The 13487-nt window shown below is 39.8% G+C and overlaps 1 protein-coding gene across 1 annotated transcript in view; it reads left to right on the top strand.

Moving 5' to 3' along the window:
* The window catches only part of LOC134217659 (scavenger receptor class B member 1), a 227180-nt gene that overhangs the window by 179352 nt on the left and 34341 nt on the right, over positions 1-13487 (top strand). Inside the window, exons 3-4 of the mRNA XM_062696467.1 lie at positions 1613-1704; positions 7803-7960. Of these exons, the coding sequence (XP_062552451.1) occupies positions 1613-1704; positions 7803-7960 (250 nt within the window). The remainder of the gene's footprint in view (positions 1-1612; positions 1705-7802; positions 7961-13487) is intronic.

The raw sequence follows: 13487 nt of genomic DNA, 5'->3' as shown, positions 1-13487 counted from the left end.
AATCAAACATTTTTCATTGATACAGATTCTCGAAAGCTTCTATTTTTAAAAAGTGTTTAACATTTAAACATTAATTTACAATGTTGTGAAAACTCATATGTGAATATGTACATTATGCGGAAAATAATGATTTGAAAAATGTATTGGAGGTAACCACTTTCCCTTCGATAGGTCTCGAACCCACCACCCTACAGTACGCTAGACTGGTGCTTTAACCAACTGAGCTTCCGCATAATGTACATGTACATATTCACATTCACATGAGTTTTCACAACATTTTAAATAAATGTCCAAGTCGGAATATAGACAATTAACTTTGATTGAACTCATTTTAACATTGAAAGCTATGAAAAACACGGTGAAATAATTTATTAAATCAACACCTTCTGAATCGAAATCAGTCCACCGTGGACGGATTTTGAATCAATGGATCAAAATCCGTACAGCTATTTTTTAACTAAATATTTAAATTAAAAAATAATGATAGACTAAATAGTTCAATCCGCACCTTGAAAGGCGATCCCTTAGATTAGTATACCTCTTATCTTACTTTATGATTCGCAGGTTGAAATTAAAACACAGTTACTTTTGGTGGTATTACGTTCCACACGAAAACAAATGGCGGCAGAAACTCCGCATTAGGTGGGTGGCTATTTGTTTTTGATTGATGTTGTTTTGATTCCAAAGCATACTGTTTATCCACAGACAAACAGACATAACACATTGAACATTCACTCATCAAATTCATCGTCGTTCAAACACTAACGACATCTGTTGATTTCAGTTAGTTGGGCAAATCACGAACCAGATGGCGATAGCGAGTAAATGTCAAACTAGAGCAAATCCGATGCGAGCGCCACGAGTGATCGATTGGCCAACTAGTGATTATTTGAATTGACCAGTGAACGATGGAAATTTGACGAGTGTTATGTCTGTTTCTCTGTGGTTTATCTTTTTTACTGTCAAGTATATGAACAGGATTAGATAAATTATTTAAAGATCAATTATCCTAAATCCTTTTCAAATGATTAATATCTCATGAAGTGGACGGACTTCGGTGCTGTACGGATTTCGGTCCCCCACGGTAACCATTTTTGGCTCACTTTGGTTGCCGCGGAATGTTGGTTTTCTCATTTCTTTTATATCCTAGCGGTAGTAGCTTCTGTGAATTCCTTGGTGGTGTGGAACGCATCCCTGCGCCTATTAATGTTAATATTCTGAGTTCGAATCCCGCCGTAGCCATACAATTTTTATAAATGTTCTACGAGAATTCTCGCGAAAAGTGAGTGAGAAGTAAAATGGATGAAACGAAAAAGAAATTTCATCTAATAGATATCAATTTCGTTTATCTTTCAAGGCTAGCTCCAGAGAAAAGATTGGTGGATGAATGATGCTTCTAACCATAAACAACGAAACCTACGAAAATAATAATTTAATATTTTGTAACAAAATAAAATGATTTTTTAACAAGAAAGAAAGCGGAACAGTTCAACTATACCTTAAATTAATCACAAAATATAAACTCAGGTAGAAATCTGCTTTCAAAGAATTACAATTTCAATAACATGAATCTTTTTTACTAATATCTGTTTCTACTTTACTATCGTTTCAGATCGCATAGCAGTAATTATTTTCGGGATAGCAACCCTCATAGCTGGTGTGATATTATCTTCGGTTCCTTGGTTAAATATTTTTATTATGAAGGTATGTATAGAAAAGATGAATTTACATTTGCATGACCACTTTCATGGCGAGCCCTATTCACTTCGTACGAACTGTGTCATAGATCAAATCAAGCGTCCTCTGTTTAGTATCAGAGTCTGAGCTGGATAATTGAGATCCTAAACCAACTTGTGTATGAGCACAGGTGAAATAGGGGACGTTTCCCACCGATTTGAATATAGGTTTAGAAAATATCTTCCAGAATTTGTTTGGAAATTCCCTAGATTTTTATTTCTGGGGTTCCTTCCGGAAATGATTCGGCCAATTTAGGAATTTACTCTAAATTTTCTTAAGAAATACTTTCGAATTTTTCTTTTAAGAAATCTTTACGGCATTCATTAAAACATTCTTACGAAACTGCAGGATTTCTTTAGGAAAACCAGTTGGAAACTGTTCCGGCATTTCATTTAGGAATAGTTTCGGAAATTTATCCTTTCAAAAATTTGTTTAGGTTTTCCTTTGGAATTTCTCTCAAATAATTACATTTGATAAACTTTTGGGAATTCCTTTTGAGATCTCCTTTAAAAATCTTAGGAAATTTCTATAGGAATTTATTCGGAATGTCCTTCAGTAATCCATTCGAGGTGTCTGGTTAGCCGGAAATGGCGAGATCAATTCTCGGTCAAGAATTTTCCAAAGAATTATGGATCATTTGTCATACGTTCATGGGAAAATAGCATGATACTAATTACTATGTCTGAAACTTGATTATGCATATGTACAACATGTGATAGATTTAGTTCGGAAAAGGTATTGGAGGGTAACCGCCCCTTCGGTGGGGTTTGATCCCCACCCTCCAATACCTTTTCCAAACTAGATCTATCACATGTTGTACATAGTTTCAGACATAGTAATTAATTTCCACTCCGGGTAGCTTAATACCCGGAACATAGGCAATTAACTTTGAATGTGCTGGTCATGATACTGTTTTACAGGCCGGACTCGATTATCCAGAGGCTCGATAAACCTGAGAAAATGGCTCGATTATCCGGAGTAATATTTTCACCCATCTTACAAAAATAGAAATATTATCTTTGTGTATCCGTAACGTATCCAATATGTGCAAGACACCTAGTAATGATAGTGAGTGACTTTCTCGCTTTCCTAAGGGACTGTTCACAAATTACGTAACGCTTTAGGGGAAATAAGGAAGTCAGACCAAGCGTTACGATCCGTACAAAAAAAATAAACCTTCCATAAGTTACGAGAGGGAGGGTGAGGTATATGAATTATCAAATTCAGCGTTACGGATTTTGTGAAAGAACCCTGAGGGAACGGAAATCAAGAACATTTATAATTGGCAATTTTATGACAACGGACAGGACATTCGCACAATCAAACTCACACTCCATGGCTTGCAAATACGGTTAGACGACTGTCGCCACTAACCACACGGCCACGGCCGAACTGATAATTTGGCCGAAAAAGGTCAAATGACTTTCCACCGAATGATTTTCAACCAAACGACCCTTCGTCTTTTGAAATTTTTCTCGTAGAATTTGCGAAGAATTACTAATGGACAACATAAAAAATTTCACGTAGAAATCCAAAGAAATTCCGAAAAAAATCCAGTTGAAATTCCGTTGGAAACAATTTTTGTAAAACTTAAAAAAATCACAAGGAAATTCTGTTTGGTGGAAAATCCGGAAAATTCTCGACGAGAAAAAAAACGAAGCATGCATGCCCGGTGGCAAACTTCTAAACAATTTTTCCGTGAAAATTTACAAAAAAAACTGGTGAAAACTTTGGAGCATTTCCTGTTGAAAATTCGAAAAACTTGGTAGAATCTTCTGGGATAGTTTATTAGATTTTTCCGACGAAATAAAAAGATTTTACCGTTAATGTCTTAAAAATATCCTGGAAAAAAACTAATAATAAATAATTCGCCAAGCCTTCGCCGACCATAATTATGACAAACGCCGCCGCCGCCGACAATTTTCGGATCGGCGCTGACCTCTAACTGTAGTCAGAACCCAACTGTAGTCAGAGCACTTCTCACTTCTTCCTTTTCTTGCCTCACTTTATACTTTTCACTTTTCACTTCTCAAATTTTTCACTTGTAACTTCTTAATGGAGGCAGAAAGGAAGGAGAAGGAATAAAGATTAAGTCAGAAAAATACAACTTTAATCTCACTTTTCACTTCTCACTCCTTGGTTGTACTCTTTACTTTACTCTTCTTACCTTTCACTTCTTACTTCGCACTTCTTACTACTTACTTCTCACTTTTCACTATTCTCATCTCTCTTCTCACCATTCACTTCGCACTTATTTCTCCTCCTTTTTCACTTTTTACTCCTCACTTCGCATTTCTCACTTCGAATTTTTCACTTCTTACTTCTTACTTTTCGCCTTACACTTCTCACTTTTCCCTTCGCAGTTCTCACTTTCACTTCTCACTGATCAATTCTTTCTTCGCACTTCGTATTTCTAACTTTTCACAATTATTAACTTTTTACCTTTCTCTTCTCACTTTTCATTTCTCACTACACACTTCGAATTCGTCACTTCTCACTTCTAATTTTTGACTTCTTACTTCTTATTTCTCAGTTTATACTTTTCACTTCTCATTTTTCTCTTTTCACTTCTCACTTCACAGTTTTCTCTTCTCAAACTTTCCACTTCACAGTTCTAGCTTCTCAAATTTCTCAATTCTAACTGCTCACTTCTTACTTTTCACTTATCAATATTTACTTCTCTCCAGCGCCGTAGCGTGTGGTTGGCCGGGTTGGCCCCCGTCAAGGGCACCAGTCCTCAGGGGGCGACGAAAACAAGAATTAAGGCATGAGAAACAGAACAATTTTATTAGATATAGAGCCAATTGATAACAAACCGACTACACAGTCCAAAGGACGATATTTTAAGTGATCTAAATCAATCTAAGAATTTTTGTTTATTTCAAAACAATATGTCAAATGGTTTGGTCTTAGTTTTAACCGCTATTTAGGTTTCTCTGAGACTTCTGGAACCGGTAACAAGAGTCCAAGAAAAAGTCTAAAAATCTATTATTCAAAAAGTTATTTGAAAATTGTGGATGGGATTATTACTGTCACCGGTCAGTTGTCCAAATATCGAAGACCATTTTTGATCTAATGACTATACGGGGTAGGGGTGACAGTAAGGATGGTGCAAATTAAGGATAAATTTGATCATTTCGTTCAAAAAATCAAATTTCCATGCAGTCCGAAAATGATAATTGTGGCCGCACTTGATCTGGCGGCATTTCCGATTCCAGGGAACCAGAAACTTATAGGTACGAGTTTTATTATGAAAAGGAAAGGAAAAAGAAAAAATTGTTAAATTTACGATAGGCAGCGATAATATAGCAATAATAACTACTCTGGATATCATTTCTCAAGGCTCTCGTTGATTAGCAAATTTTATTCGCAATAGAACACATGCTATCAAAGTATTCATCGCCTCACTTCACCACATGGCCCTTTTTCTTCCGAAGGCATTTTCGACCACTTCAAAGATGGGCCCAACGAAGTGGAACAAACCTCTGACGAACCCATTCCCAAATTTTATTTTTCTTGATTCTAACAGATCCGATAGCGATCGACCATCATTCGAATTATTTCAGAGTTTCTTGACTCAACAATCATCGGAAATTTGAATAAGATTTGTCACAATTTTCGAATCACTTTTCTCCTTGTTTCAAGTACGCCAGTTCCTGGAATTGAGTTTAAGGACGATATCGACAGTATGAGTCAGCAACGAATCTGATCTTCCAGCCCATTCTGGATGTTCTTACAGATTCCATATGAAGATTTAAAAAAGCCCACGACTCTGCAAGGGTCCTTGCAAATTTTACTATATTTTGCGGGTCCACGACGTTAGGCATAAGTACGTTAGGCATAAGGACGTTAGGCATAAGTACGATAGGCATAATGGACGTTAGGCATAACGGACGTTAGGCATAATGTACGTTAGGCATAATGGACGTTTGGCATAATTCTGCCTTCTTTATGTCATAGGCTGTTCTTTGTGTCATTTTATGCCTAAGGTCCATTATGCCTAACGTACATTATGCCTGACGTCCGTTATGCCTAGCGTCCATTATGCCTAACGTACTTATGCCTAACGTCCTTATGCCTAACGGGGTATACCCATATTTTGCAAGTATAGAAAAAATGTCTCTAAATTTCAGAACTTTTTAAGGGGAATATCACCAAATACTGTTTGCTACTTAAAGCTCCTTCAATCAACTGAACTTTTTAATCTTACTTTTAGGTGAGATTCAAAATGCTTGATTGTAGAATGTTGCAATTTCTTTCCTTAGTAAAAAAGGGGCGCCCAAAAAAATTTAGCCAAGGGCGCTGGGTATCCACGCTATGGCTCTGTCTCTAACGCACTGAAAATATTACAGAAACCAATCAAATGTGCTTCATCTGTTGATTAAAAAACTCAAAATTTGCATTTGCAAAACAACCCTATCCTGAGACAGGAATTTTGCGAATGCCCTTCAAGATTTACGCCTCCAAGAGCTCAGGGCAATCCCTCTGACACCCATTTTGGGGAATCCCTCCACCAAGCGCAAAGGAACTCCTACTTCTACCTCCCAGGTTCCTGGGGAGTCAAGTATTCTGGACAAATCAGCTATCGAGAACCCTGCGGAATCAAGAAATCATCTTCCACGAACGCTGGGAAATTCCTTCTCCATGTTTCTTAGGAAATCACTCTGCTGAACTTTTAGGGTTTCCTTTTCCACGAATTTCAATAAAATTCTTACTCAAGAATTCTGGGATTTTTATTCTCCCAGATATTTAAAGAAATTCACTTTCCACGAATTTCCTATAGAAATTTTTTGGAGATGTCCTCATCCAGGAGTGCTGAAAAATGAATGAGACAATGTTTAGAATTTCTGGATTAGAAATTCAGTTGAGTTCTACAGTAATTTACTAAGCTAGGTTTCTATGCCTATTCACCAGTTTTGCATTCCTTTGTAATACTAACTCGATGATGCTCAGTTTCAATGCTATAGGAAAGTCGATAAACTTCCTTTAAAACTTTATTTAGGTGATTAATCTTAAAATTAAGTTCAATCGTAAACTTCCTATATTATAGATTGAATCCTGTCACCTTCAGCAAGATCTTGCTTTGTAGTCACACATTTTGTTTATAGGCTAAAAAAGCAAAACGCAGCATTTTTGCTGAGTATTTTTACCAAAAATTACACTAGATTTCCTCTTGGAATTTCTTGAGAAAGAAGGAAATCGTTAGTCAATGTTTCGATAAATTCATAAAAAAAAGGAGAAATTTCTCATGGTATTCCTGGAACTGAACAAATATATGGTCAGTCAAATCACATCAAACTGGAATGCACTTCCCCATACGAGCCAATCCAAAAGGCTCGTAACGATTAACCCCAAGAAAACCCAACAACTATTAGGTCTCAACATCTACACCGGTCTAATAACTGGACACTGCCCCTGCAGATACCATCTACAAAAGATCGGAGCAATCCAAACCTCAAATTGCCGCTTCTGTGACGAGGAGAGAGAAACATCAGAACACATCCTCTGCTATTGCAGTGCACTCACCCAACGTAGGTTCAAAGTTCTCAGCAAGCCCTTTTTAGGGCCTGCTGACATATGGATCTTATCCCCCAAGGACGTGGTTGGCTTCATAAAGCTAGCCTCGCCAGAAAGGGGGAATCACATACTGTAACTCAGGATCTCTATTCATCAATAATAGATGGTCTTGAGTTCAGTCAATACCAAGGTATCTCAGTGACAAACATGTTACTGAGCTAACTTGCGTATTTCACAGCAAAAGGGTATATCACAATAGTCCTAAAATCTAGACGCAGTGATCTTCACCCGACAAACGAGGAAAAAAAAAAGGTATTCCTGAAGGAACTCTTGGAGAAAATAATGAAGATTTCTTGAAAAAATTCCTGAATAATTCACGGAGCAGTGTCTGGAGAAATTCTATAAGAAATGCCTCTGAATGTGTTCTGCGGAATTATCAACAATTATCCAAAATCAACAAAGTAACACACTCGCTCGCAAGGCTAACTACAGACTCATTGTTAAATAAAATTAAAACCTAATTTCATTATCATCTCATATCTTTTCAGAATTTAAGACTATGGAACGGCACGATAAGCTTCCAATACTGGCAACGGCCAGGCGTCACTAGGTTAACTAAGGTGTATATATTTAACGTAACCAATCCGGAGGGGTTTCTCGCCGGTGAAAAGCCAAAACTAGTTGAAGTAGGACCATTTGTTTATAGGTAAGTAGAACAAACTCTAATAATATTGTGTGGCGCCTCGCCGCTGTATCCGCCAACCCTGATTTATCATTCACGGAAGCCAAAGAACAATATGCGGGAATTCCGATCGTGTTTCCTTCATGAACACGTGATTCATGGTGGAATCTAGATCACTTATATGGTTTGAGAACCATCCTCGAAATCATAGCGATGTATCTCATTAAGATAGTATAGAGGACTGGAATTCCCGTTTTCCCATGAAACAACAACGTTATTCTCTACCGGGTGGTATGTGAAATTTTTATTCATTCTCGAACAATTATCCCGTCCCGTAAAATTCCATTATGGCCCATCGGTCATTTCGAATCTAAGTGAAATACGGGAAAACCGTACGAACTGAAGGAAATTTCCTTTCAAACGCGTGGCAACGATACATTCGATGAGAGATGCGTTGACCAGCGGTAGGTAATTATATGCTAATAAAAACAAGCAGTTGAGCAGGCAACTAGCCGGCTAATTGAGGGGGGTTCGTCTGACAACAGTTAACTTACAGGCGCTTGCTTGTATTAGCGATATAGTCGATTGTATGCAAAGCTACTGCATCGAAAGTCTGGCGGAACTGCAAACTTATCATAGCAAAATTCAACGCTAAATCGTGATCTAACCGTTAGCTTTCCATTACAATGTTGTTGAACAAATAGATGTCATAAATTGTGGAAGACTTTTATTATCTTGGATGGGTGCATAAGTACGAATAATTGGACGTTGTGATCTCACACTCTAAGAAATAATTTTCGATGTCTTGCCCGAAGGTGTTTACTTGTTTGGCTCAGCCTTGTTAAGCAATTTGTAGAGCCAAGTGTAATATTGACTATTTCATAATATTATTTTATTCACACTTCATTAAACACAAAGATACAGTTCCCTGACAAACATGGACTTTTAGAGAACATGAAACACACTTCGATCGAAGAATGGAAATTCAAGCGATAAAATGTGAATTCTAAAACAGAACAGCGAGTAAACACCAGCTGCTGTTCCCATCCAGTCGATGTCGCTTACTGTATTACTGTTATTGTCTAATGCTTGTTTACAGATTTCGTTTCCGCCCCTACGTAGAGTGCGGCCGACCCAGCCCCACTTTCGATCCCGAATTTCTGTTGCTATCGGCCTCTTGTGACAACGACGATGGAGCTCGTTGTTTGAGATCCAGTTGTGAGGCCACCAGGCCCGAATTATATACCGCAGGCATCTGTTAATAAACACCTGCAGCCGTTGAGTGTTCTCCACTGATACACACCATGTTTCGCTAGCGTATAACAGCACATATTTCACGTTAGAGTTGAAAATTCGTATTTTCGTGCGTTCACTTATCTGCCTGTTTTTCCAGATATTTCTTAAACTCGCAAAGGTAGTCCTTGCTTTCTTTATCCGTGCGCTTATGTCGATCTTGGTACCGCCGTCTGACGCCATTTGGCTACCAAGATATTGGAAGCTTTCAATATTCTCCACTGGTTGCCCGGCTACTGTGAAACTGGAAGGAGTCACCGTGTTTACATCCAACGATTTGGTTTTGTTGACGTTGATGACTAAACCTGCCGAAGAGGAGCGCTCGGCAAGGTCGTTGAGCTTACTCTTCATATCAGAGCGCCGTTGCGCGAGGAGTGCAACGTCATCAGCCAATTCGAAGTCGTTTAGGTGCTCCATGGTTATAGGCTGCCATAACAGCCCGCGGTTTGGTTCACGGTCAATCGCATCTACCAGAATCTCATCGATTATGATGAGGAACAGTAACGGTGATAGAATACATCGACCCGGATAGGGTCGGACAGGAGCCCATTGTGCTGCACTCTACACGAAAAGGCCTCGTACTGTGCTTCGATGAGGCCGATGATTTTCTCAGGAACCCTCTTGCGTCTCAGGGCGCCCACATATTCTCGTGATTGAGACGGTCGAAAGCTTTTTCGTAGTCAATAAATACCAAATAAAGGGACTCTTGGAATTTATGGACCTGCTCCAGAATGATGCGGAGCGTGACAATATGGTCCACACAGGATTTTCCGGCACGGAATCCGGCTTGCTGCCGCCGGAGATTCGCATCGATCTTCTCCTGAATCCGGGCTAGGATAATTTTGCACAGAACTTTGAGAACAATACACAGCAACATAATGCCTCGCCAGTTATCGCATACAGTCAGGTCACCCTTTTTGGGCACCTTCACTAAGATACCTTGCAACCAGTCGACCGGGAAATTTGCAGTGTCCCAGATATTACGAAATAAACGATGCAGTAGTTGAGCGGATGTCATGGGGTCAGCTTTGAGCATCTCGGCTGATATGCGGTCGACCCCTGGGGCTTTATTCGATTTCATGCTTTGGATGGCTGTTTGAGTCTCTAGCAGTGATGGAGCTTCAGTATTGACGCGTGTCCTAGATCCTGTCTTGCATAAATGCCGTGTCCGTCGGATCCTAGACAGATCATGCCGAGGAGGTGATGGCCTGGCTGGCACTTGTTGTTGTTGTTGTAGTTGCAAAAGTTGTTCGAAGTGCTCGAACCAGCGTTTCAGCTGGTCAGTTGGGTCGGTCAATAACTGATCATTCGCGTCTTTCACAGTCATCGTTGCATTCATCATCGCCCCGTTTAAGCGTCGTGAGATATCGTAGAGGAGGCGAATGTCCCGGTTGCGGCGGCTCTCTCGCTTGTCTCTCGTTGCGGCGGCGGCTCGCTTGTCCCGTCGACATGAGCGTTTTACTTCCTTCTCAAGAGCCGCGTATCGTTGACGGGCTAAGACTTTGGCTTCTCTGATTTTTGTTCGATCTATCGGGGCTTTGGCTTCTCTTCGCTCCTCTATCTTACTCCAGGTCTCATCGGTGATCCATTGTTTTCTCTGGGTGCGTAGTTCGCCCAGATTGTTCTCGCTGGTGGCGATGAAGGCATTCTTGATGGCGGTCCATTGGTCTTCCACGCTGCCACCTTCCGGAATATCTGCAGCACGCGTCTCCAGTTCTTCAACGAAGGACCGTTTCACCGTGGCATCTTCCAGTCGGCGTGTGTTGAATCGTCGTCCAACTCTTTCCTCCTGCCGACGAATCCACGCAATGCGCAGGCGTATTTCGCCGATGAGGAGGTGATGATCAGACGCGATATCGGCACTACGTTTATTCCGTACATCAAGAAGGCTCCGTTTCCATTTTCGGCTGATGCAGATGTGGTCGATTTGATTTTCTGTAAAGCCGTCACGGGAGACCCACGTGACCTTGTGAACCGGTCGATGAGGGAAGAGCGATCCCCCGATCACCATGTCGTTATTACCACAAAATTCTGCGAACAGCTCTCCGTTTTCGCTCATTTTTCCGAGACCATGGCGTCCCATAATGCGCTCATGGTTCGAGTTGTCGGATCCGATCTTCGCATTGAAGTCGCCCAAACAGATCTTGATATCACCCTTCTTAATTCTATCTACGACGGCATTGAGTTGACTGTAGAAGTTCTCTTTGTCTTGCAGATCGGCAGCATCGGTTGGCGCATTAGTAGGAAGCCAACTCCGCGATGCCGGGGAGCGTGTTCACCTCGTAAACCAGAGTATAGCAGAACTTGTCCCGACGGCGCACAGTGCTTCGAACGTATGGAGCTACAGGACAAAAATCATAACTTACTTTCTATTCTACACGTTCTAACTCAATGGTGTCTTTGGGAAAATGGTTGTAAACCAGTTTTTCTACTAGTTGCATTACTGACCTATGTTAAATTGATAATTGCATAAGTGGCGTAAACGCCAAATTTCATAACATATAATATGCTTCGTATAATCGAGATCCATTTGGGGAAATTTTCACTTATAATAAATACTTATATTTGCATAATTGACCTATGTTGAATAGATAATTGCATAAATGCCGTAAACGCCAGATTTTACGATATGCCTCAAAGAATCAGGATCTTTTTACGAAAAATATGAGGTATGATAACAGTTTCTATTACAACAATTGACCAATTTCCAATTGATCATCTCATAAGTGACGTAAACGCCAGCTCTAATGTTTTATACTATAGAATTAGAATATCCTTAGAAATGATTTGAGGAATTGTTTTTTAACGACGGTATCAGAAATCATTGGAATCTGTTAGTTTTTTTTTTTCCAAGTTCGTTTATTTTGTAGGCTCAGGCGTGTATAACACTTTACGGAGCCATGGTTATAGATAGTACAATCAATATCATCTTAAAAAGTTAGTAACAGAGGGGTAGAAGCCAGCGTATTCGTGGTGACTCGAGATTAAGATTACAATGCTTAAGGATGGGCGGGGATTAGGATTCGGGAATCATGGAATCATCATAATCCAGGAATTTCAGCTGCTCATCCGGTCATTTGGCATCAGGGACGATGTGGCGTGTCGTCGTTCTCGAGGAATGGTTCGACTGGGAGCATCTTCCGGATGGCCAGAAAATGAAGGATTTCGGACATGGCCGCGGATTTGACCAGAGGATAGCGTTGTTTTTAATGTCGATAATTTTTAATAGAACTAGAGCCTCGACAAGCAGGCTCTAATTTGAGCTCTCAGCGATCGGCAATATTTGTGTGTAGGTGCTATGTCCTGAGCTTCCGTCAAAAGCCCATTTGCATGCAAGTTTTACCGTTCTTGAGCTCTCTACCGAAAGTTGCTGCATTATGCTTAGCGAGGAACAAGTCATTAGGTCTTGCAAATCAACCTCAGCGGACGTTTCAACGCGTAAAGACTAGGAAGCAGATTTGCTTGTACTTTGTTTAAAGTACTTCGAAGCAGATTGTTCTTTCTCTCGGATAAATCCAAGTCAATGTACAACGCTAGTGCTTGTGCCGCTGTCGTAACCTTATCCTGATTTGCGCTTGAGCTACTTGATATATTGGCCGCAAATGCTAGCTCCATTAGAGATGAGGTCTTCAACACGTTGCTTCTTTGTTATATTTGAACATTCCTGAAACGGTTTTTGAGTTCTTCCCTTCGCGATGTTGAATGAAGACTCGGCAATTCCTTCAATAACTATATTCGGATAGCGAGGAAGATTTACCAACGAAGACAGCCAGCGAGAGTTTTGCTTCTTGGATTTCTCGGATGATCGAAAGCTCTGTGACCATTTTTGATCAATTCTCAAACAAAAGAATTTGCAAAACTGCTTTAGTTCTTTTTCAAGTTCCTCGGAGAAATTATCTGGGTTATATAAATCCGACAGAAACTTCAACACATGAGCTTTTCGTTGGGACGGATCAATGGAAGCTATTGTTTGTATATATCTATGTTATTGAGCGCAAGAGTATCACCTAGAAAATCGTTAACAGCTATTAATAGAGCAAATAAGAGCAGCTGGAATCACTTCCATTCTCTTAAGAATACTAATAGTGAGCTCTGTTGCGATTTTCAGAGATGTGTTTGATGTACACAGGATTTTGTTTTTACACGATTTTTTTTCGCTCGTATTTTTGATCGTGTGACTTCAATTTGACACCAATCTCTTCGCAACACGTTTCAAAAAATCCAGAATAAATCACATGATAATTAATATACGTTAAAC

This window comes from Armigeres subalbatus, chromosome 2 (assembly GCF_024139115.2).
Source record: "Armigeres subalbatus isolate Guangzhou_Male chromosome 2, GZ_Asu_2, whole genome shotgun sequence".
In the NCBI taxonomy this organism is placed as follows: domain Eukaryota; kingdom Metazoa; phylum Arthropoda; class Insecta; order Diptera; family Culicidae; genus Armigeres; species Armigeres subalbatus.
The sequence above is the reverse complement of the archived record's forward strand: the minus strand, read 5'-3'. Positions and strand labels throughout refer to the sequence as shown.